Here is a 26,990-nt window from a genome sequence, read left to right as displayed (position 1 = left end):
TGAATGCTGTGGGACAATTGCTGTTATGATGCCACGATGGCTTCAGTGTAATTCCAACAATGCATTCAATACGATTTTTTTTATCATAGTGTCCTTGTTTGTTCATATGGCTGTCATGTGCTTCGTACTATATTACATGCCTTGTTTGTTCTGAGAGAATTGACCATTGATGTTAAAAGCTTTGTTATGGTGTGTTTAAGTGCCACGCTTAGAGGCATAAACATAGAAAGCAATTTTTCTCCCCTAAACAGGCCAGTTGGACAGCCCATTTAGTTTTTTTCATTGCGATGCCAATTATTGATTTGTTATCTTTTAGGAACGTTTGTATGATTTCATAACTATTCGTTTAGGATTCATAAGGTTATTAATTTTTAGTAGATTTTATAAAATAGGGTGGTAGAAAAACACTGCCTGAATAGCGAACAGAGTTTATGGAGGCTCACCTGCATTTGGGAAGTAGTCCTACTGACAGCTTTCATTACAGCTGAATGAAATGCGTCAATGAAAAGTGAATCACTGATGTGTCATTCATTTTGCTGTGTCTTTCATAGGCTGATGATGCAGATGATTTTGTCATTTACCAAAGCCTCATCATTACTGTGCCAGACTGTAGTGAGAGACAGCCATATCTTCTTTTTCCACACAGCATATCTCATAAAACTGTGGCCTTTACGGAAAGTGAATTGGTTTGTCCCTAAATGATTTTTTAAGGACTATATATACACACACACACATATATATATATATATATATATATATATATATATATATATATAATTGTTTACATTTACTTTTCCTTATTTCTTGTGTTATGTTGTGTCTCGTTGTACAAAGACGTCTTTTGAGAACTTTAGATTCTTAAGTTTTTTTTGTATAAAGAAAGCACATTTATACTTTTATACCATTTTATTTGTATTTTGTATTCGTGTTATTACTTAGTTGTATAAGTAAATTGACTTATAATTAGTCATTCCTGTAATAGCACTTTATTTAAGAGTCCTGTTGTACATCTACATGTTATGTATTTGCTGTGTAATTGTATAATTACTAGGTGCCAACCCTGAACCTAACTCTAAACCTAACCCACATTAAGTACATGTTAATAGCAGTATTTTGTTGGTTAGGTACAGTTTAAAATAAAGTGCACCCATTCCCGTTGTGTTAGTCTGTTCGAGTTTTATCACAAATTGAAAAGTGTGATTATTATTACATAATGAAATTCTTAATTCAATTCAAAACGGAGTATTGCAGAGATGACTTATTTTTGTAGGCCAACCCAGGAGTTAGCGCTGCACTGGTTCCATCGACCGAATGCCGATGCATTTTCCCATAGGCAAGATTTGCAATAAAAATGATTGCAAGATTGCAATAAAAATGTCACCACCACCAAGCCTCCGACAACCTTTTCGAACTTTATTAACAAGAAGAGATTTATAAAAAATGAGAGATTTGTTCCAATGTTGCATTATTTGTGAGATTTACTGTATATGCGCGATGGCGTCTTAACGTCCTTTCCAGGTTTTAGCAACTTGTTGGCAGCCACCGAGTTTTAGACACAATAAAGCTTTAAAGAAGCATGAGTGTTTATAACGGGTGTGTTTTGTGTCATAGATTAAACGTGAACATATTTAGAGGTTTTGTTTCAGGCAATTTACCGAAAAACCCATACACATTGGGAGCAATTGAACCGGAAGTGCTTACATGCAAACTCTTTTCCGGGGTTTGCATACAAAAACACGTCATCTCTGAAGTATTCAAGGGTAATGACACAATACGTCCTGACATCTCTTGTGAATAATGTATAATTGTGATGAAAATATTTCTTAAGAATCCGGACTGACAAGCCCTCTACATATGAAGTATTTTATCATCTGTGGTATGTGCCACCATCCAGACAAAGAGACATATTCAAAGTGTAGGTCTACATGAACTGTTGCTCTCGTTGAATGTCTTTGTTTCCATACTGATAATGCTTTAAGTGTCAGCGTTGGGTTGGGGGCATACTTATTAAATCTAAACTCAGCAGCTTTGTAAGGCCCTGCCCTCCTTCACAAGGCACTCATGCATTCGCAGGCCGACACATGTCCGCACAAGCAGCGGTCAGATCCCCACAACTGTGGTGGCAAACATTTTCAAAAGGTGGGGCTGCATTTGTACCACAACCCTAACATTCCACATTCCAGTGCAATAGCCAGAGCTCTCGGTTACAACAGGGTCAGGACGATCCAGTGACTGAAGCGCAGACAAGCAAGAGGTAGCTAGACCTCTGTGTGACTAGACCTGAAGTGTGGGCTTCTTGTAGTTCCTATGTGATATTAGCCTATGCTTATAAAACAAAATTGTTTTGTTATATTAATAGAAGTATTTACATTTAAAAGTAATGTCCTTTGTTTTGTAATTGCACTCAGTTTATGATAAAAAATGTAATGGTATCGTAAATTTTTTTTATTATAATGAGCTTCCTCATTTGTCAGTATCCACCATCTTCTCCTGTGCTGTCTCTTTTGTCCTTTGTTTTGCTCATTTGTTTATGACTGAACTGAGCAGGCACTGAAATAGCACATGACTCCACAGGAAAATGAAACCATGTTCTTCTTATGGAGTGTCCATCTGAGGAGCGTCTGCCTAGGAAAACTTGGGGAGATAGAATCACACCTTAATCCGAGTAAGAAAACTCCCTCTTTTTTGTGTGTCGAGATCCTTATAAATAACTTAGCATCTGCTCTCACTTTTTACACTTCCTGTCTTCCAAAAGTAATTTCCTGTCTTTTCTTTCCTCACTTTTCCCTAAAAATTTAAAAGCTTTACACTGACATTTGCTGTATTGTTTTACCAAAAGCACAGCCTTGAAGTAGGTCAACAAAACATTGGGATGCAGCTTTCGGGCATAGACTACCATATCCTCGCATAATAATCTTTATGTTTAAATAGCAAGACAATAGACATTAACAACTGTCTCCACACTTGCTGTCTAAATTATTTTGTCGTCATGGCAACGTTTTTATCCTGCACAGAAATTAATGAATATAATTTCATGCGAACATGATGGGTTTTTTTCAGTCAAGCCAATTTACAAAAAATAGTGTAAATGATTCTATGATGAACCCCAGGTCTATATGGAAAAGGGTTTTGACACCAGCACTGGGAACAAATTATGACTGACCTCTTAATACAATTGTAGATTTAGTTCCTGCTGTGTATAATGCTGTTTACAAACTAGGAAGATTTTTTGGACGGGAGCCCTTGTTCTTTCAGGAACAGGTTTTGTTTGAAGCAGTTCCTCTGCTCCTTTAAGAACAGAGTGTTCAAAATAACATACAGCTTGGCCTGTGTGTGAGCTTTGCGGAATTTATACAAGGCTTTCGGGCAAACCTGATTTACCAAGATATTTTTATTGCACAAAACAGTCAGAATACTCACCACCCAAGTCAACATCAAAGCTGCTGGTAGAAATGTCATATACGTATATTGCGGATGATGTTGCATTTGCAAAACATTGTCTAATTTTATTAAATCAGAAGCTTGTTACCGGGCATCACTGTTGCTAGGTAAAACGTTTATTTGTAGGCATCATCAGGTTTCAAAAGCGAGGCTGCAATGGATGAAAAAACATCTGGGACAACATTACAGATTACTTTTGGTCTGCTAGCCTCTATGAAAAAGTGACTTCTCTAAATTGACAAGCCTCTACAGACGAATTGTGTTTTTCACACCACAAAAACAAACTGATAAATATGAATCAAAATTTCCAGAATGCGTTAAAGACTAAAAAGACAAAATGCAGAGTTTCTCAACATGTTGCACTACACCGCATTCAGACTATGGAGGATTTCTATATGTGTTTATCTGGATAAGAATGTTTTTCAATGTGTGTGCCTGTTGTCTTAGTTGCATATGAGCAAATGGTGAAAAAAGCCCAAGCTTTCTATGGCCAGGCCTCTTGCCGAGCAGCTGTTGGCATGCTGAAGCTTTGTTCTCCCAGCACACTGACCGTAGAGTTCTTTCCCATATCAGAAGGATCGGGCACAATGCAGGCCATGAAGGACCCTATATCCGTCTGCTTATGACAGGGTGCTGTTCACAAGTCTCCATTTCCACTGATCCGAGATCAGTTTTTCTGGATACTTTACATTGATTAGGATAATTATTTGGTTCAGAATAACTGGTCATGCATCAGTAGGAAATGGAACAGGACAGTAGTAAGGTCAAGGTAAGCGAGGGAGTCCGCCTCATCTGCTCTGTTATTGGCACAACAATAACTAACCAAGTGATCTTCCTCCATAGGAATTCACAATCACAAATTCAAAGTATACCTATTAATGACCTGAACACCGACCAGGTAAACCCACATTTCTGTCAAACCTTACTTGTAATAAACACTAACTTCTGTTAAAAGAACGAGCCCCTATTAAATGAATAAAGGAAAGAATCTTGTGTTACTGAAACCATAACCACGGAAAACCAAAATAAATACATTTGTGTATCACTGATATAAAACATAAACATGACAACAGAAACGTTTTATGTTCTCAGTTTATGTTCTCGCTATTAAGAATGCAGAAACTGAATATTGTTCTGTAAGTGCTGCTGACAGACTTTTTTTCCTTCTTGTACGAATCCTATACTTTGTTTCTAGGTTTTAAAAACAAGCTAACATTCCCATTTAGTTATGATCAACGTTATTTCACAATGTTTTGAATGTTTGACCTACAATTAAAGTATGTAAAGCATGTTTACAGCAATATTTTTAGAATATTTTGCAATATTTACATTTTTTTTATAATTCTGAAAGGACTTTTGAGAATGTTAGCCAAATTTTTGAAAACGTTGTGGGTTAGCTGGGGAACAACATAGTCTAACAGTACAATTTGTAAAGAAAAAACAAGTTTTCTCAATGTGTGTTTGAATGGTTAACGTAGCATTACTGTAGGAAGTTTTCAATACCTGGCATCCTTTAGATGAAACTTCACGATGACACGAATGTCATTTAGCATGCTAATGAGTGCTATTGATGACTGGGAGTTAGCTTCAATATATTCTGTTTGGTTAATTTCACGTATATTAGATTTCATTTAAGGATACGTTTCAGGGTTTCATTCTTACTCATTGGAAATGTTCAAACCGAACAAGCTAACTAAGCCAAAACAAGCTACATCAGCTAATCCCAGTTCCGCCCGCATTAACTCTTTGCATTGTGGCTCGACCACAAATAACATGGTGTAAATATTTGATCTGAGGTGTGAGGTGTGTGCATTCTAGTTCAAGGTTAAGCAAGACAGGCTTGGGAGTGCATTGTGTCCCTGACTACCGAAACTCTGGAGACATTTGTGCATATGAGTTGAAGTTTAATTGGCCAAGGGGCCTTGCAAGGGGTGATTCGGTTAATCCTATTAGGCAGTGAAATCTACACTGAAACATGAGGCCTGTATTTGCAGCAATATTAGAATGTGATACTTATGCATATGTCTGAGGCACAGCAGTTTATTTATAACTCTCTCCTCCAGGAAGACGTGAGTAGGGATTAGCAGAGACTACTGGTCATGATGGAATGATAAGGAAACGACGCAGATGGCCTTGGGTTCAGATACCCCAAGATGGTCATTGTGTATGCATGAGCAGATTCTCAGGTGATGCCCGTCCCGGGCCTATCGGGCATGTCTGGGTGCAGAAACCAAACCAGGTGGATCTTATACCTCTGAATTGACAAAGTTTTTATGTCTGTGTTACGACGGTGTGAGTATGAGCAAATATCCGCATCAGGCCCTCAGTCGCCCTCGTTGACCCCTGCCCGAAATATGAACGCCATTATCACCTCAAAAGCTGAGTGTATGGAAAAACATGTGTTTTATCTAGGGCAGTAGGCTGCGTCGTAACCGGCTGGAGTGTCAAATGTTGAAACGTGACTGGGATCAGAGAGGTCACGGATTAGCGAGCCACTGGACTGACTTAACCCCAGTCAATGTGAATAAATACAAAATAAACAAGTGGTTGAGCATGATTAAAAGGTAAAACTTGTAACAAGTGGCCCTATTCTGATCTAGAATTTAACAATTTAGAATTCTCAGAGTAAAGTTGCATAATCTATTCACGATCATGGTAGACTATGGTGATTTACAGTGTAGCGGTAATCTTGGACACAAGTAGCTCATGTAATCTAAATGCAGGATCAGAAGGTTTAGGTGGATTTGGCGTCTGTGCCCAAAAGCACATAGACCAATAAATCTTTAAGTTAAAGTAAGTCCCTCATGTTTTCTCTTGCTGCAAAGTTTGTTCACCTCAAATTCAAACAGGTGTATAGTTTATAACTCTTACTATGAACTTGTTCCATGATGTTTGAATTTGGATGCCACTTTGTTGTCCACAAAACATAATTTATGTGGGCCATCATCAATTGCTTTTCACTGAACAGACACAATACTGTTTCTGTTCATTATTGCAGGTCATATGCCCCTCTTCCAACCTGGCTGGTTGCTATCTGGAGTATTGGGTTACTGGGTCTGGGTATACCGAGATGTTGATTTAGTTTGAAAGCTTGAACTCAAAAGTAATTTAAAATCAGTTGTACATGACAACTGGAGCATTTTAGCCATGTCATCGGTGCGTTCCTGTGACAGAGTAGTGAATGTAAAGTGGGGCAGTTTTTCAGAGTGAGACTGGCACCCAGAAGTAGGCTAAACAAATTTCCACCATCAAGCTCTTTGTTGGTTATGAAAATGAGACGAGGGAGAGAAGACAGGAATTTTCACTCAAACGTGCTAGCCCTTCGACCATCCACAATGATGCCCTACTTACCCTAACAGCCCTTCATGGCATGTTCACAGCTCAATTATTTATATTTCAGTAAAGTCATTGTGGGAAAGTTATGGACATTCAGATTACCATACAGCAACTGATTTTTAATTCAGATAGTAATAGTAATAGTAATAGTAAATTAATTTAAAATCTTTTAACTCATCAAAATAATTGATTTCAACTTCATTTGATAAGTTATATGGAACACAACTTGATTTGTTAAATCAGTTTACTGTAATTTCATTTTGAATAAGTGGACTAATTAGATTTTAAGGTCCAGTGTTTAAAATTTAACACCACCTAGTGGTGAGATCTTGAATCGCAACCAATGGTTCACTCCACCCATCTCTTTCAAAGCACTACAGAACTAAGATGTCATCACGTTTTCGCTTCTTTGCCGAAGGAGATAACATATTTTAAAAAGCGCTCTATAGAGCAGTTTGTCTGTTACGGCTACTGTTGAAACAACATGATGAATTCTTTGTAAGGCGACCCACTGTGTAAGTAGATAGAAATAACTCATTCTAAGGTAATAAAAACATAAGGCTTTATTATGTAAGGTTTTAATTCACCTCTGAAGACATAGTTACTGTATGTATATTCCATTGCATTTCTGTCAACAGATCCTTCAAAAAATTACACATCAAAATAATCAAAAAAATGTAATCAGTTTTAACTTCATTTGATAAGTTATGTGAAATGCACCTAGATATTTTATAGAATCATTTAATACGTCAATATATTTTTATTTAAAGGACTTGTGAAGCCAATTTAAGCCAGCTGTTGAAATAAAGTTGTATACAGTGTTTGTGTCATGATTCCGCCATCATGTCATGTTTATTCTTGGTCTTGCAGCGGAGTCATGGCATAGCCTTAGGTTTTGTGTGAGAAAGGCATGGCTTTGTTTTGATTCTGACTTGCCATGTGCTTTCTCGTGTCTCGTCAGTGTTTCCCGCCCTTTTGTCTCGTTAACCTTCCCTGAGTGTTTCAGTACCCACACCTGCCCATTGTTATCTCCTTTGTTAGTCTCCCTATAAGATGCCCTCTTGTCTATTGTCTTGTGCTCGTTCGTTGTACCTGTTCCCTGTACATGTTTCCAAGTTCTCTGGTCTGGTCTGGTCTGGTCTGGTCTGGTCTGGTCTGGTCTGGTCTGGTCTGGTCTGGTCTGGTCTGGTCTGGTCTGGTCTGGTCTGGTCTGGTCTGGTCTGGTCTGGTCTGGTCTGGTCTGGTCTGGTCGTAGTGTTTGTATGGTTCCAAGTTCTTTGTTTAATTCCTAGTTGTTTATGTTTGCCCCCCTTGTGGGATGAATTTGTTTTCTGTTTTTTGTATCCAGTTTAGTTAGTGTTTTCCCATCGTGGATGTTTGTTTTGCCGTGTTTTTATTTTAAAGTCTTTGTTAATCCCTTCATCCCTGTGTCTGCCTACACTTGGGTTCTTCCACCACGTTCCCCTCATCCACGTTCATGACAGTTTGAGAAACAGCTAAAGGAAGTATAATGAAAAGATCAAAAGATGTTTGTTAAGATTAAAATCAGTTACAATACAAGCTCAACTAATTGCGGAAAGATTCATGTTAAACACATTAACCTTTGATCACCTGGCTGAATAGCCCTTTGAAACAGTAAAAATGTATAGAGCTTTAATGGCATCTATTAAGAGACTTCAGGACTACTTTTAAACAATGCAGTGTGTGTGTGTGTGCGTGCGTGTGTGTGTGTGACACTGCTGCATCGATCGGCTCTAAAATATCAGTTATGTATTCAAAATGAAAAAAGAAGTTACTGAAATGACAGCCATAATTAGACCAACAATGCATGTTCTTGTTTGTTGTGATGTTATGTGGTTTATGGTCATGAGTTTATGAAAGGTCACAGCTTCTCCTTCAACCTTTCTTCCTTACTTACATCTTTCTTAGAATCATCTCTTGCTTTGGCTTTAGGCCATAACAAAATTCGGTGACCATGAGTGGTATATCCAACAATGCTTTTATTCTATCTTCCCTAAGGGGAAATTCCACACTGTCATGTGATCTGCCAGTGTTTTTATGAACAGAAGTTCTTTATTATTGTGTTTAGTTTGTGCATATTTGATTGGTAAGTTCTTCTTCATTCTAATGACATAAAATCAAAACAGAGCTGTTTTTATTGGACATACTTTTCAAAAGTCATACACTGAGATATAGATGTCAATTAAAGAATTGTCTGTCTTGGAAGCTTGAAAAGTAATTGAATGAAATAAATAAACCTTGATGCCAACTAATGCGAACCCCCCCTTGTTCTTTCCGTGCATCGCCATAGAAACATTCCACTTTAGTAACTACACTTTCACATGCAGACTGGAATGACCTGATCAAATGGTACATCATGAACATTTCACATAGCCTCGAAGTTTTTTTTTAAATCCATTTTATTGCTGTCTAATGGTGTTTTATGACAGCATTTCTAACGAATGAGTTTATCTCATTTGTATGTTTGTATTTTATGTTAATATAGCACTGTCTCTTAAGCTACAGGGCCTAAATTCCACAGTCTCTGGATAAATTGGAACATGTCAAGCTGTTTTCTAGGCTGAGGGAAGGGGGAGGCCATTCTAACTATGCCTAGATTTGGATTGCTGTTGCTTGTGTCCTGTTCTTCTTCTAGAGCTTGTGATGTTTGTGTTTCTGTGCAGCTACTTGGTACACAAATGAAGTAAAAGAGGCCTATTTTACCCATTTAAATTTGATATCTGTGTGAGTTCGCCAAAGTCATTGTGCTTATTAGCAGGAAGTAGATGACATACGGTAAACCCTGGTATAATTGGTGGGTGCAGTGGGTTCACACACGTCTGTCCACAGAACCAAGCCAAGTCCATTTTCCACATAGACTACATTTGAAATTAGATACTACCCTCAATATAGAGCTCTCCCCTGGGTTTAGATGTTTTTAGCTTTTGGGAAGCAAGCGCGACTGAAAGCAGATTGCTGTAAATATGCTTGGCTCATATACTCCATGTAGCCGGCAGAATTCCCTGCATGCACCCAACCTAAAACATAGGCGTAACCTTTGGATATAAATAGTTTTTAGAGAGTCGTCTGTAGATTTGAAAATGCTATAAAATGAGGACTAAACCTATTGCTCTATAAAATAACTGCGATACCCCATAACAATGAGTAAGCAACACATGCAGTATAATGTGTATATGTGAAGCTTTGTAACAAAGCATCAAATATTGCGTTCTTAATGAAAACATAAAACAACCCTAAAATATTTTTGACCCCGAAAAACTGTATAAATTCTGAAACAATTAAACATTAAACAATTAAACACATGCTGCAACAACAAGCATGTTTCCATCCAACATTAACACACCCTGTATAAGGCCTGACTCATAACACAAGTGACAGTTTGATAAGAGGGATTTTCCATCTCTTTTCATCCCTTGAAAGAGTTTTAACTCTATGCTTGAGCTTCACTTCTTTTGAGGGCACCACCTTTAAAAAAACAGGGGATGTGTATGTGAAATATTGCTGACACAAAGTCACAATTGCTGGTGATTAGGGTAACTGCACATGATGAAGAGTGAGCCATAAGCTTAGTTATGCATATAAAGCTTGATTAAATAGTTGTCAACATGACACTCACATCTTCTTAGTGGCAAATGAAAATATATGTTTTACAATGTGTTTGGATGCCAGTCAGTAAAGGTCGTTTGCTTATGTGGGTGGTAGGTAAACCCTACATTGTGGAACTCCACAAAGATATTAATACCAGGAATATTAAATATAAATATGAAAACCAGCAATTGATTTAAGTGTTAACAACGCACATGTGATTAGATGTCATAAAACCACAGTGCCAAACGTGTTAAGAATTTACATGTTTTAGATTTGTCTGTTTAAGGTCACCTAACCGGAAATGACATAAGAATACATTTTTGCCTGTTTCATAATAGACGAAATTTATCTAAACTGTTGCTTTTAGGGGATGATGTAATCTACTGCGCCCTCTTGTGTATTTTCTGATTACGACAATGTAAATGTACGGTGGCCCACTAGTGCACAGCAAAACGAAATTTAAAATGCATTCCGTTGTGTTGTGGCTTTATTCCGTTGTGTTGTGACTCGATTCATTTGTGTTGTGGCTTTATTCCGTTGTGTTGTGGCTTTATTCCGTTGTGTTGTGACTCGATTCATTTGTGTTGTGGCTTTATTCCGTTGTGTTGTGGCTTTATTCCGTTGTGGTGTGGCTTTATTCCGTTGTGTTGTGGCTTTATTCCGTTGTGTTGTGGCTTTTTTGCCTTGTGTTGTGGCTTTATTATGTTGTTGTGTGGCTTTATTGCCTTATGTTGTGGCTTTATTATGTTGTGTTGTGAACCTATATTTGCTTTTTAATTTTGTTTTAATACGGGCCACCGTATTAATGTCTGGTGTAGAGTTAGTCAAACTTACTTAGCCTATTATTTTTTGTGTGAGGTAAGAAACGTTGTTTAGTATCACAAATTAATTTTTTAAAATGTAAAATCTAATTGTTTATCTTTTTAATTCACAGTGTATCATTAAAAATAAGCGAAGCACGTGTGAACCGTTTGCGGACAACGCCCTCTTGCGGCAGTAATTACTGACATCGTTTATTTTATTAAACAAAACCTTTTAAATCGTTTACAGCCAGGGAAACATAACATTAAAACGACTAAACAATAATAAGCTGGCAACTAATAAAACATTAGGGCGACGTGGTCTTCAGTTTCCACCTTTTAAAACATCACACGTTCAAATATTCTAAAATCGCCCTTTATCAATCCGAGTGAGGAAGTGTGTTCGACTGCACGCTGCGCTGCGCAGACCGATCGGCGATTCGGCACTTGACATCAAAATCCCGCGAGAGCGTTCCAAGAGGTGAGCTAGGTTTTCTAATTATTCTCGCGGTATTTAAAGTCATATCTCGATCGGTCTGCGCAGTGTCGCATGAAGTCAAACGCACCCCATAGCTGTCGGCTCCTTTAAGAGAGCAGACATTCCAAACCCAGTGATGACGTCAGAATAGCAAGACGCTGGCCGAAAGTCGCTAAGAGGCCGGTGTGCGTCTCACAGAGAACTGCCGTTTAAGCGCATGTCATTTCCCACTTTTTAACTCATTTTTCGTGTTTTTAACCCGTTCGGCGGCTTTTCGAATACCAGGCGACACTTCGAACTCGTTTAACCATAAATTGTTTTTACAGAGCTCGCCTTTTTTAATCTGTTAGCCTTGAGGTGGTGGTGGATTGACCCTCGACATGGATATTAGCTAGCTTGGCTAGTCACCGAGAAACCGAAATAACGGCGCGTCGGAGGTTTTTATGTCACAGTTGTATCGCTTTTAAACGTCGTTTATGTGCCTGGGGTCGAACTCTCTGAGGCAGATTCTCGCCTTGGGTGTTGCCAAAGAAGGACTGAAGTTCGGGAGAAGTAGCTAGTTGTTTAACCGAGGGAAGAAAGAGGTGGAGGATGTTGACCAACGCTAACAGTCCGCCGAAGTTTCCGAACCAGCAGCAGCAGCAGCCACAACAGCAGCAGCAAAATCCAGCCCAGTTCATGCTGGGAAAAGGTTTACTTCCGATCAAGAAAAATGCCATAACCGACGACTACAAGGTCACAAATCAGGTCCTGGGACTGGGCATCAATGGCAGGGTCCTGGAGATCTTTCACAAGAGGGGTGGAGAGAAGTACGCTTTAAAGGTAGGATGGTGACATTTATAAATCTGCTGTAATGATCTTATTGACGGGTATTTTTTATTTAAAAAAACGGCACACTTTAACATTCAGCTTTTTATACCATATATTTTTACCACCTTCACGACATCTACGTATTGTTCTAGGTAAGTCTTACCGCAGGTGTGCATAGTGAAGAACAGCGATTGAAGAGTTAGTTAATCATTCATTTTAGGAGCACTATGGAAATTGAACAGCCATCTGTTTTAATAAGAACCAGGTGGCAGAACAGGTCCCTGATCCAGCTGGCCTTTGATATTAACCAGTGTATTGGAAAAAGTGGCATGGAGGAGAGTAGACAGAATGACATTCTTCACATCTCTATCTAGAGGAGGTTGTTTGAACTAATACAAATCAACATGCTTTAACAAAACATGAATGTGATCAGGTAATTGTAGAAAGGGTGTGACGGTTTACTCACAAGTGTTGATTATATTGGCATGTAGTATTGGAGCGCTAGAATATTCCATTCACAAAAGGCATAAACTACATTACTTTGTCTCAAACACGTGGTTATTTAAACCAGCATGGGCATTTATTTAGTTGGGTATATTTACGGCAGCTTGATTGTATGGCATTACAGTTAAGCTCCGGGATAGTTCACCCAAACATTCTGTCATCATATACTCTCTCTCTTGTCATTTCAAACATGTATGACTTTCTTTCTTCTGCCGAACACAAAAGATGTTTTTTTTGAAGAATGTTGATAACCAAGCGGCTTCGTCAGCCATTGCATTGGTTTTGTGTGCATACAATAGAAGTCAATGGTTGCCATCACTGTTCGGTCAACAACAGTTTTCAAATATATTTTGTTCTGCGGAAGAAGGTTCGACGTGACCAGATGGTGAGTAAATGATAACAGAATTATAATTTTTGTGTGAACTATCACTTTAAATTACAAGGTAAATTAGGGTTTTTACATTCTCTGCCGGTACTTGAAATATACATGGCTGTAAGATGTTATAAAACAGCTACATTTGTGTACCAACATATACACTCTAAAAACCTTTTAATCACCCTCTTATCATTTCAAACCTGTATGACTTTCTTCTGCAGAACACAAAATAAGATATTTTGAAGAATCTTGTAAGCCGGCCCCCATTCACTTGCATTGATTTTTGTTTCCATTCATAAGAAGTGAATGGGGTCCAGAGCTGATCAGTTACCAACTTTATTCGAAATATCTTTTGTTCTGCGGGAGAAAGAAACTCATAAAGGTTTGAAATGACAAGATGGTGATGACATAGAAATGTAATTTTTGGGTGAACTATCATTGAAACTTTTGCTGGAATTTTTCGACCAGAATGCTTGGCTGTTTCATCCCATTTTTGAGACTGATATAGACATTTTGTCTTTGGGTTCGTCCCTCAAAGCTGGGGTGGTTGCACAGACTTTCAACCTATAAGCTCTTGTGATGTCAGAATTCATAATTTCTCTTATGCGTTGTCGTTTAAATGGATTGTTGTCTTTACAAGTGCTTTTACTGCGATTTGTGTTTTATCTTCTCTTCTAGTAGAAGAGGTACTGGTACTGGGGCTGACCAATTCTAAAACTAGTTATTTCAAGTTGTTTATGTCTCAAAGGTCAAAACGATCCACATCTGCGGTTTGCCTCCTCCCACTTGCTGTCTGTACTAGCAGCAGAGTAGAAATGCAGAGGTGTTCATTCCCCCCCCCCGCCCTCAAAACATATTTTTGGTTTATTGGTCGTAGCTCATGTTTATTACTTCATAGTTGGAACTTGTTCTTGTGCCTCCCAAAGTATTTCTACAATCACAAAGCAGTCGCTTCACACCTTACTGATAATCATGAACATTATTGTAAGATTAATATTTTTATATTTGCTTCAGCTTGATGTGGCAGGGTAATTATTTGGTGAAGTAAAACCCATCTGAACTTGCAGGGCATCTGATGATGTCAGCACCGTGCAGGGTCTCTTGCTCTCCGGTGACAAATCTGTCTCAGCCTTACATTCATTACCAACACACGGCCTGGCCTTTTTTTAGTATCTAGAAGAGCACTGCAATGCATGCTTGTGGGAGGCAGGAAAACATTGGCATTGTAAAGCATTGGATTGAGTGAGAACATCGAGATATTTGAGAGAATGTCAGTTACCAAGCAGATCTCGTCCTAACCATTTACTGCCATAGTAGGGATTAGTGAAAATAAATACTATGGGAGTCAATGGGGGAAGAGATCTGCTCGGTTACTGACATTCTCACAAATATCTTCCTTTTTGTTTAGCAGAACAAAGAAGTGTATACAGGTTTGTAGCAATGTGAGGGTTAGTAAATGATGACAGAATTGGGGTACAGAATATATGGGTGAACTATCTCTTTAAGCATTACGTCATTAGTTTGTGTGGTGGTGTGTCCGTGTATCTTGGATCAATATGTTTGGAGAAATGTGAATCAGAGCTGAACAGCAGAGACCTTACCTATTCATAAAGCCAGTTTGATCTGAAGAATAGTCTCTGTCCATGAGTCAACGCAAGTGGTGGATTAACGTCTGTGTGCTTGAAGACCATTTAAACGTTTAGCAACATATCAGCACTCTGCTCACTTGGAAATAAATGCATTTCCTGATTCCATAAATATGTTATTCCCGCTTGATACACAGATATAATTTCATGTAATTGAAAACACGAGGAAGAAAGAAAACCTTATGTCTGATAGATGGAGATTACTGTGACACAGTGATCTTTAATACATGCACTTGCAGGTTTAAACTTGTGAAGGCAGATTGGGTTCAAACGTCAGGTGAACCTGTTTAAATGCATACTGTTATCAAAGGGCTGTCTGGAAATGTGCTTTCAAGACTCCACAGAAAAGGATGTTTAAAGTCCTTAAATCTTGTTATCTCCTTGTGTGAACCAGATATGAAACACTTATATCTTCAGATGTGTTGAACATCCCTACCCTCTTAGCATGTATAGAATGCATTGTTGACAGCTGAAACTGTTGTTGTTTGCTTAAATTAAATATTTTCTGAAATCAGCATTACTTTTTCTCTACTTCTGTTATGTTTACGATATACATTTAAGTGTTGAGTATCCGATATTTAACCTACTCTTTAATCCACAGATGTGTGGGATCTGACCTCTCATATAATGATTTTATTAAGTTGAGGATTAAACGCCGTGTGGTGTCTGTCCTTATGTTCTTGTGTCAGTTTTTTTGTACTTTATTTGACTTATTTGTGAGTGTTGTTTTGTAATGGAATACATTTAAAAGATTTATTTGATATTTTGTCTTTTATGTCTGCCAATAAATGTTTCATTTGGCCGAAACCGACTATACTCTTTTTGGCCGAACATTTTCGGCAGATGAAATTTCGGTGCATCACGACTTTTAATATGTTGCATTCAGCGTATCATGGTTTAATCATCACATATACTTAGTTGCTAGACAGCTATGAGAAATGTGTTCCCAAGAACAGGCATAGGCAGTGTCAAATCAGACTTTGGCTAAAAACCAAAGTTTTCTTTTTAGTACAGCTCATACACAATATGAAGATTTTGTTAAGATTCATATGTTAAGATTTAGAAAAGTGGCACATTATTTATATATATATTAAATTATATATGTAGCTCTTCTATTTCCTACCGTCTGCCAAATATGAGAGCTCAGTTTATATTATGATTAAGTCTGTTTCTAGTATAGGATGTGTTGGTGAAAACATTTAGCAGTGTTTACATATTGTTTATTACTGCATAATATAATTCATTAAAACAGAAGTTTCATGTGTTTTATAAAGTACAAGTAGATTTTTTAAATGCTTAACACAAAATTTAAGTAGAAATATTTAGGGGAAAATAGTATTTTATTCATCATTGAGGATTTCTTTCTCGTCTTGTTCTCATGAATCCAGTCTCATGTCTCGTCTTGCCTCTTGAGATAAGTGTCTCATCACACCCCTAATTTCTGCATTTGCAGCAACCCTGACTGGATCGTTTTATATAAAATTTTAGTAAATGTGTGTCTATTGCACTGAAATCATTCAACTTAAAATATTGAACAACCGTTAATTTAATGCTTAAAAACGAATGTTTCATAATTTGTTCATTTAAATCTTGAATGAAATTTTTTTTTTTATTATGAATAGGAGATGGGAATCCAAGTTGCCTAGAAGTTATAATTAGGGTAGGCCTCCTATCAACAAGCAAGATGGCCTACACTATATAACATTTGTATTCTTTATAAAGCAAAGCAATGTGTGTAAACAAAAAAGCAAATGGAAAGCAATGGACAAAAAGTACAGAACAAGCTATAGAATGCATTTGATCTTGCGCAGAGCGAATGAAAAGGCCGCTTATAAAGCATACTGCCCATATTAGCCAATTTGTAGAACATGGATAGGCTAAACACTCGAGTCTGCATGTGGTAATGATGTTAATATAATTTGACATGTTCTTGTTGAGGAAATATAAGGATTATGTGTTCGGATGGAAGTTGTTTGTGAAGCTCAATGTTTGTGAACAATAACGCCATTCGAGGAATCTGAGCAAATTTTTTTGTGATAAACGGTATAATCAAATAAATGTAGAAGTTCTGGGAATCTAGATTCTGAGAATTTTTTTTAATATTAAGATATAAATATAAATAATGTATTATATCATGCAGTTTTGTTTGCCATGTAAAGCTTGTAATGAATGATCTCAGATAGTTTTTTTTGTGTGCATGTGCTGCTTTCAGTTTCTCTATTTCCTGCACTGTCACTATTGAAATTTTGGGTCATACATCTGAACTTTCTGTGGCTTTCATTTTTTTCCTCAATCTGCTTTCTCACTTTTTGTTTCCTGTGCAAAACCCACATATACCTGTTTAAGTGGGTCAGCTATACCTACCTTCAGGCTAATGTTGTCTGCAACAACTTGCCTTTCTGTTAGAGATGTAACAATATCAAAATCTTACTGTACGATAATACCTCGATCAATAACTGTTAAGTTTGGGCCACACGATTAGCAAATCGCAATGTCTCTCATCGCAATTTAATTTCGATGAATCTCTCAACCCTAGACTGGAGCCCTGAATAAGGGTTGATCTTGCAATCTGTGGCTTGTATTTTAGTCCTATTTTTACACTAGAATGTTTCATAGTCTTCAGATTTTTTGCAAAGAGGAACTGTTTCTTTCGGTGCTGATCATCATGGCAAGGTTATACTTCCTCTCTAACTTCATGAAATTTTGACTGTCAGAGGTTATTTTTCCAAGTAAAACTAATCTGCTTTATATTTTTATACTACACTGTAAGAGATATTTTGACTACATAGCGTAATGCCATGATTTGTCCCATTCATTATATTGGTCTTGTTTTATGGTTAGCGGAACCATTACTCATACACAGCCTCTGCATGAATGAAACCAGGCCTGTTTTACACACAGCAGTAGGGCTGTAGCTATCCATTATTTTAGTAACCGAGTATTCAATCTGGTATTCAGATAATAAGTACTTTTGGCAATAATATACAAGAGAATATAAGGTTTTAATGGAAACAATAATTGTCTATTGGTACGTGATAAATTCTATTGGTGGGAATAAAACCCAAAACGCACGGTTTAATGATTCAAGTTTATGGTTTATAATAGTATTTCAAAGAAAGCCATGTATTTGGTTTCTATTGTTTTTTCCAGCTGGGGTAGCCAATATTTATCTTAAATAAATCATGTAATTGATCATTAGTTATTATTAAAACATATCCTTCACCAGCAGCCTTATCATCCTCTAGCCCAAGACTTGTTGCCAACTGGAGCTAAGCAAGGCTGAGCCTGGTCAGTACCTGGATGGTAGACCTGCTAGGAAAACTGGGTTGCTGCTGGAAGAGGTGTTCGTGAGACCAGAAGGGGTTGCTCACCCTGTGGTCTGGGTCGGTCCAAATGCCCCTGTATAGTGAAGGGGACACTATACTGTCAAAAAGCACCGTCCTTAGGATAAGATGTTAAACCGTCATTAAAAATCCCAGGAATATCCTTCGAATAAGAGTAGGGGTGTAACCCCGGGTCCCTGGCCAAATTCGCCCATTTGCTTATATACATCATGGCCTCCTAATCATCCCCATATTGGCTTTAACTCCGTCTACTCTCGACCAATAAGCTGGTGTGTGGTGGGTGTTCTGGGGCAATATGGCTGCCGTTGCATCTACCAGGTGGAAGCCACATTGGTGGTGATTGAGGAGATTCCCCCTTTAATGTAAAGTGCTTTGAGTGCCCAGAAAACTCGCTATGTAAATGTAACATTATTATTATTATCATTATTTTAAAATCTATAGTACAGTATATGCAGTTGTATAGAAATGTTTTAGCGTTTATGGTCTGGTGATGTACTGACTTGGTTCCCTGTATAGTTTTTACATCATTAGTTGAGTTTTTCTTTAAGTAAAAATCTTTTTTTCATGTATGCATTTAGCAGACATCTATCCAAAGGGACTAGGTATATTCAAGCTATACATTTTTAACCAGAATGTACTATAAGAACCTACGTTATGTATCCAAATAAATTGATATTAAGTCGAACTGAATTTTGGTGAAAAAAATTCAAGCTTCGAAATCAAACTGTGAATGTGTCAATGCACTGCCTTAGTCAAACTGCTGCTACTGTGGTTAAAATATTGATGACTATTGATGGAAGACGGAAACCTTAAGGAAATTACTCCATTCAGCTGGCTCGAAGTTCACAAAGACAGTATTTCAGCTTTTGAAAATAGCTTTTTTTTATTTATTAGTAAAAATGGATCAAACTCCGTACTATAATGCAGCGCCTATGTATATTTATGGCCATTTTTTATCCATCTGTGCTAATGAAAGTATATCTAGTGAATAAACAGCGCTTACGCGGCTTCTCTCCTTCCTGTCTTGTTTGGTGTGAGTGGAGAGTGGCCGTGTGCGCGTCCTCATCTCTCTCTTCTTATGAGCTCCGTGTGTGCGCAAGCCCTCGGCCTCTCGTATTTAACTGTCACTTGCATTTAAAGTAAGTGTCAGCAATCCTGTCCAGAAACATTTTTTGTCATGCTGGTTGGAAACGTTATTTTTTTATAATTATATTTAGTCTGTGACAGACTAAGAGTCAAAATAATTTGGACCAATTACTGCCCTCGGTCCGAGGGCATTGACATGTCATGTACAGTATCAGTCAGCCTATTTTGCATCCCACGGTGCACCCGGTACACGCAGACATCATATGTCATCAGTGGTGCGCTCATGTGCGATGTGCAGGCAGCGGGACAATGGTGGACAGAGAGCAGGTACCTGGAGATGTTCGTAATTGTAGTAATGTAATTCACTTTGTACTATAATGTTTTCTCACCGGTGAAGGTGACATGACTTCACTGGAACGGATTCAACAGCTTTGGTTTGTTTGCGCACTCGTGTTTTGGAGGAGGCGTGGCTTTGGATGAGGATTCGCGAGAGAGATGCATCGCATGATTTCACTGCTTGCAGGCAAACGTTATTTTCCAAATTTTCCATCAGCTAAAAGCTGTTTAGGGTTAGCAATGTAGATGTACTGTGACTGTATTTGTGTTTATATAACACGTCCAGGGTTTGGTGGCCTGTGCGTCAGTAATAATGGTCCATGGGGAAACGCAGTGCTCTGTGTTTACTAGTTAAATGGATTAATTAAACCTTGCCTCGATGATGTTTTGTATTCAAATTACTTAAATTATTTGGAATCGTTGCAGCGCTAAGCACTAGTGGTCACCCGCAGTTTGTTGTAGAGTGACATTTTGTCTCCTGTAGGCTTGAGGACATCAAAAAGATAACACTTGTATACCTCTTACATGTCCTGTAGCATTACACTTATTTGTTTATTAGGCTTTTACTCCGTTTATAGCCCAGCCTAGCAAAAATAAAGCTGGCTTTATCATTCACCATCCTCCCGTGACTCTACCTCCATTTCCAGAGAAGTTAATTGACCACATTTACAATGGAGTTTCCGATGTCTCTCAGCCAGTAAGCCAGGTGGAAAACCCCTAAAGGAAAACATATGACTAGGCCAAATCAAGATGTGTTGTTGAAAGGATCATTATAATTGGTTTGGTTCTGTGCTTTAAACCAAAATGTAATCTGATAACACGGAAATTACATCCACACATTTGGTGTGTGTGTTCGAAATGCAGATTGTGTTTATGAGAAGTGGGAATTGAATGGTTAACTGTAGATAGCACACGCAGTCATGTTGAGGAAGTGAAGGCAGGCTGTTAGATGTGTTGAAGTGAAACCCCTAACAGGTTTTTTTTGTAATGCGTATATCCTTGTATATGCAGGGACACCTGGTGGATGATTTGTGTGTAATTGCAGTACAGTTGGTAAACAAATTGGTAAGTTTTTGGCCTTCATGTTGTGCGTTCACTGCTGTGAGAATCTAAATCATTGTTTATCAATAGGAAACCCCATTCAGCCCATTTGTCAGCTATATTCAAGTTATTAATGACCAAAAATGTAATGTTGTTTGGTAAATCTAGGTGAAGATCTGTCCAAATGACCGCTGAGCTAGTGTAATAAAAAGTGATATATTTGTGCAAACTTTGTAAATAAGCTGATTGTTTTACTGCAAATACTGTAATTACTATTGTGTAACGTATTAATTATGTAAGTATTACCTTATTAGTATTTTTCAGGTATTGCTAAGGAGTGTCAATCTTGTAAATGAGTAAATAGTATTAATGAGATTTACTCTCATACGCAATTCTCACTCCCAAATGTTTTCTGTGTGTATTGTATTGACTATATTGTGGGCTTTGCCATTTGGGGAAATATCTAATTGTGAATTTTATTTTGACTGATATTGCGATTTGATTTGTTCTCAATTCATTGTCTGTCTCTCTCTCTGTCTCTGCGTTTCATATTTTTCACATTGCAGCCTCATGCAATTAGCAAATCGCAACGTCTCACAATGCGATTATGATTCGATTTCTATTAATTGCCCAGCCCTATTGTGAATCGTAAATGAGTAACAGAATGCGCAACTTCAGGTGCAGCTTTGATCTTGCAAAACATTATGCACTTTGTGTCATCCAATGCCAGGTGACCATAAGTGATGCTATAGGTTAGCAGATGACAGGTTGTTTTGGCAGCAAATATACTCTCTTCTCAGAATGCCTTGAAGGAAACCCTTACTCAATGATACGCCATTCTTGTTTTCCTCGCAAAGTAACACTTTCTGTTAGAAAGCAATCTGTAATATGTGGAGTCAGTTGACAATGTTGATTCGTGCTACAAAGTCTTTTATGAAGAAAATAATGGTAGATCATGTGTCTCGTCGTCTTTAGAAGCCGCTGTTGTTCATGAAGTTTAATACCTCATATCAGCTAGTTAAATCTCACTGATATTGGTGCTCACTGGCAGATGTGGTAAATCAGATCAAGATTCAACAAACATGATAACCCTATCAGGTGGATGACCATTCATCCCAATGACCAGTAAAACGTCATCACACGCTCATGCGAACACACACATGCACAGTCTGCAAATACATTCTTAGACAAAGAGCTTTTTTACCAAATGAAGATGGTAAGTAGCTTAAAGGCTGTTGTCTCTAAACAGAAGCAGGTGGAAGATGCTGACCCTCCACCTTGGCCCCCTCTCCCTTTACATCCTCTAGAACCCCCCTCACCCTGCTCTTTTGTGTGTATGCGGAGGGTCTCTTTTGTGCTGGGCCACATCTGCCATGGCAAACCACTGATAAAATATGGACATGATTTTCCTACAGATCTGCTGGTATTAAAGAAACCGATCTTTGGGAGTAGGAAAGATTCGAATGAAGTTGATGTTTGTATATTTTGAGCTTTTTTAGCTCTCATTATAAAGTGGCTTTGTCTCTTCAGTAGGGCTGCTCGATTATGACAAAAATCATAAGCAGGATTATTTTGGCCAATATTGAGATTGCAAACTGGAATACAGCACAATAATCGTTTAGCCCGATTATTTTGTTTTTGTAATTGATGGAAGGCCAAAATTTACGATTACGATTCTTTTTTTATTAATAGCACAGCCCTACTCTTTAGTAAGTAGTACATTTTGAAATGAACCACAGAAATAGATTTCAATAGTTTTATAAGCAAATGTAACTAGAAGACTTTGCTTGGAGTTATAAAACTCCCTTATGTTTTTACTTAATGTGCCTGAAACCATTGTGGATGCCATATTTTATGTTTGTGCAAGTCTTCGTGCAAGTTGTTGTCAGGACAGCAATATATCAAGGTTGCTTTGGGCTTGGCAGTGAAACAGGAGAACACTCCGCACCACCACATGTTTAATAGGAGAAAACCAATACCCTCCCCCCTGACACGACACCACATTTGACACCGCCCCCCTTTAATATCCCCCTTCACATGCAAAACAAAGCTCATGCCACCTGCCATATGTCTTGTCCTCTCTTACATCACTCACACCAGATTTGCTGAGGATTTTTAATATATTTGACTTAAGTCACCGTATTTAGAAGTCCACTATTGATTTCCCTGTTACATTGAAACGGCGGGGAGGTTTTCCTGGCTGCCTTCCAGAAACCATGACGCAAGCCAAATACACCTACTTGGACCTAGAGCTCCTTTATGACGCAATTTCTTTCAGTGCTGCCTTATATACACAGACATGGTATGCGGGGTCTTTAACCTTACTCAGAATGACACAGCAGAAATTGTATTGATGAAGAGTTTTGTTCTCAAGCTTTTCTCCTTGGTGTTCATTAAATCGTGCATTACACCACTGAGTGACGGCAATAAATGCTTTTTGTTGGCTTGGCAACACTTTCCTCAAACAATGTTGTGTGTCACACCTTACCCAGACACATTATTTTGACCTGCCAGGGTTAACTGTTACCTTGTTCTTGCATACAAAGTTATGTATGTGAGAACTGATATACAGTGCCCTCCACTATTATTGGCACCCTTGTCAAATATGAGCAAAGGGTGTAAAAAAAGATCCAAATGAGGATCTCAACCTTCAAACAATTTGAAGTGGGGGAATATCATATTGTTAATGATTGTTTTTCTCGAATACACTACAAACTATGGCTACAAACATTGGATATATTTTCATAAGAATTTCTAGGGGTGCCAAAGTATATTGCCATTAAGATTTACATTTTCTGAGCACATCTAGGTGATGCATGGTGTTGTCCAGTCATGACTTCTTGCTTTATAGGAGAATAATATTAAGTAACCAAAGCCCAAACCCCCTTAATCATTCATCACAATGGGTAAAACCAAAAACATAGTTCTGATGTGTAGCAAAAGAGAGTTTTGCTAGATAGAATAGATGTTGAAAATCTGCCGGAGAGGGAAATTGTGTCTATATTAGGGCTGTGTATGGATTCTGAGGTTCTGATTCACAAGCATTCGATTCTCTTTTCGAGTCCATTATAGATTTAATCCAAATCCTATAGATATTTCTAAAAAAATATCACATTACAATGATGAATTAAAAAATGAAATGAAGAGCCACAAACCTGTATATTAAACTTTAAACATACTTGGGTATATTGAAACAGAACAGGTTATTATATTATATATTATTAAATGTATACATTTAAGATGCAGTTTAACAAAACAAAATTTGGGCAGATTAGCTGTAAAGAGGGGTTACACACACATGAACTGCTGCCTTTCATGTGAAGGTGATTATAAATTTGAGGACACCCCCGCATCTGCCATGGTAATTAAGCAATGAATAAAGGATGTTCTCCTTGCTGTAACATCCACCCGTCGTAAGAAGAAAAGAGACATCTAGTGGATTGAAGTAGCAAAAACATTCACGTCAATGAGTATTCAGTGCTTGCAGAAATATGAAAGAGAAAAATCTATTCACAGCTTTTGAGAATCAGTATTGAATCGACTGCATTTTAAAACACAAATTTTTGCCCAGCCCTAGTCTGTTGTCTTAATGCATAGCAAAGAGAATATTGAAGAGGCTTTGGCCACTCAAAAAGATCACACATTTTTTGTTAGAAAAAGTTGAATAAAAATAATGGCAAACTGCAAGTTTTTTGGGACACTGTTCAAGAAACAATTCTTCTGCTCTCACGCAATAATAAACTCCACCATATTAATCTTTAAACAGGACTGGAGTTCTATGGCCATATGAAATGAAAAATAGTTTGCAGCAATTACACAAGATAGGTTTGGCACACAGGGATAAAAAAAAAGTGCCCCTACTTTTATACCAGAGGTTCTGTACATCTTGATCAAATACATGGTTTCATGTATTATATCAAATACCAACAGTTATAAAAATCTAAACCTGACTTGCTTTTATAGAAATATTATAGTGGGTCGTGGTTAGATCTTCCATCAGCACATTGGTTTAAAACCAACATCCAAATCAAGATCAAAACGAGAAACAATGCAGATTTATTTTTACAGCCGCCTTTGCTAAACATTTGTATTTTTATACATTATATGTATAGTGCATCAGGAAAGTATTTACAGCGCTTAACTTTAAATAAAAAAAAAGAATAAAGCACATGTTCACAGCCTTTGCACAATACTTTGTTGAAGCACCTTTGACATCAATTACAGCCTCAAGACTTTTAGAGTTTATGCTACAATATTCTCACACCTATTTTTGGGCAGTTTCTCCCATTCGTCTTTGCAAGATCTCAAGCTCCATCAGGTTGGATTGGGAGTGTCTGTGCACAGCCCTTTTCAGATCTCTTCAGAGATGTTCAATCGGGTTCAAGTCTGGGCTCTGGCTGGGCCACTCAAGGACATTCACGGAGTTATCTTGGCTGTGTTCTTAGGGTCATTGTCCTGTTGGAAGATGAACCTTCTCCCCAGTCTGAGGTCCAAAGCGCTCTTGAGCAGGTTTTCACAGAGGATGTCTCTACATTGCTGCATTCATCTTTCCCTCGATCCTGACTAGTCTCCCAGTTCCTGCCGCTGAAAACCATCACCACAGCCTGATGCTGCCACCACCATGCTTCACTGTAGGGAAGGTATTGACCAGCTGGTGAATGCCCTGTTAACTGTGGGACCTTATATAGACAGGTGTGTGCCTTTCCAAATCATGTCCAATCAACTGAATTTACCACAGGTGTACTCCCATAAAGTTGTAGAAACATCTCAAGGAAGATCAGTGGAAACAGGATGCACCTGAGCTCAATATTAAGTGTCATGGCAAAGGCTTTGAATACTTATGTACATGTGCTTTTTCGTTTTTATTAGTAAGACATTTGCAAAGATTTCAGACAAACTTTTTTCACGTTGTCATTACGGGGTATTGTTTGTAGAATAGAGGAAAATAAGGAATTTAATCCATTTTGGAATAAGGCTGTAACATGACAAAATGTGGAAAAAGTGAAGCGCTTTGAATACTTTCCGGATGCACTGTGTGTATATATATATATATATATATATATAAATGCTATTTCAAATTACAGTATATTCAGTGAAAATGTAGTCATTTAGATAACAATAAATTAATTTTGAAAGCTGCTAACAAAATATCTTTGTGACTATCAGTGCCTGTCCTGAGTGTGAGTGACATCACATGATGTGCCTGCGACTACATGGGATAGTTCACCCAAGAATAAAGTTTGCAATATTGAATCACCCTCATTTAATTTAATGCGTTTTTGACTTTACATTCTGCAGAAGAAATTTATATCTTTGAAACACTGTGGTAACCAAACAACATAGGCCCTCATTGAGGTTCACTGTATGGACACAAAACCATTGACACCTTTCTAACAAATAATTTTGTGTTCTACAGAAGAAAGAGCGATTTAGATGTTTTAATGACATCAGAGTAAACATTATTTTATAAATTTTGTTCAAAATGGTATCCCTTAAGCAGCTGAGTTTTACAATCTTCATAACTTTAAAATTTATATCATTTTACATTTGAGGAGTGTGTCTAGATCATTGGTTCCAAAAACTTTTTGAAAGTAAGGAAATGTGAAAGCAGTCCAGCGTGGGCAGGGGGAGGGGGCAGCAATCGAATAGAGGGTAGGCATTGACGTCACTTTCCAATGTTAACATCCCGGGACATGCAATCCCCTTGAGCGCCAGGTCACGATGTGGTAAAACATGCAGCAAAATAGCTGAGGAAAATGGGAGAAACAAAGAAAGGGGACTAAAACACACAATTTTTATATTTAAACTTTACCCATGTATGAAATATATCTGTGTTTTTTCTGCGTATTTTCAATTTCGTTTGGACATGCTCATATGTTGGTGTTTTGATGTATTGATGTATATGATGTTAAGGATAAGGTTTTTTAAATGGTACTGGACAAAAGCTGAGATTCTGCAGCACCCCTATCCAGTTTTCACGGCATCCACTTTGAGAACCCCTTGTCTATATAATCTGAATTGTTGCTGGAAAAGTGTTTACATTAGTGTTGGTTGAGCCCCCTGCAGGCTTATGTGAGTGTGTGTGATGTGGGCAAAGAGAGGAATCCTTACACTTGTAAATAGGCTTTCTAGGCATGAGGGAATGACTGCCTACTAACCCCCCATAGATTCTTTCCATTGCCT

General features: G+C 37.8%; 1 protein-coding gene across 4 annotated transcripts in view; it reads left to right on the top strand.

The window, feature by feature from the left end:
- The first annotated feature begins 2,574 nt into the window (after window positions 1–2,574).
- Window positions 2,575–26,990, top strand: part of mapkapk2a (MAPK activated protein kinase 2a) — a 36,621-nt gene continuing 12,205 nt past the window's right edge. Inside the window, exon 1 of one of the 4 annotated variants that reach the window (XM_079483299.1) lies at window positions 2,575–2,665. Coding sequence is in view for 2 of the 4 variants with exons in the window: in XM_079483295.1 (XP_079339421.1) it covers window positions 12,256–12,486 (231 nt within the window). In the remaining 2 variants the exon portion in view is untranslated. Of the gene's footprint in view, window positions 2,666–11,726; window positions 12,487–19,686; window positions 19,758–20,778; window positions 20,832–26,990 lie in introns of those variants that run through there. The other 3 variants (XM_079483295.1, XM_079483296.1, XM_079483297.1) reach the window with 3 other exon arrangements.

This window comes from Barbatula barbatula (genome assembly GCF_947034865.1).
Source record: "Barbatula barbatula genome assembly, chromosome: 20".
Taxonomy (NCBI): domain Eukaryota; kingdom Metazoa; phylum Chordata; class Actinopteri; order Cypriniformes; family Nemacheilidae; genus Barbatula; species Barbatula barbatula.
This window is presented reverse-complemented; position numbering and strand designations above follow the sequence as displayed.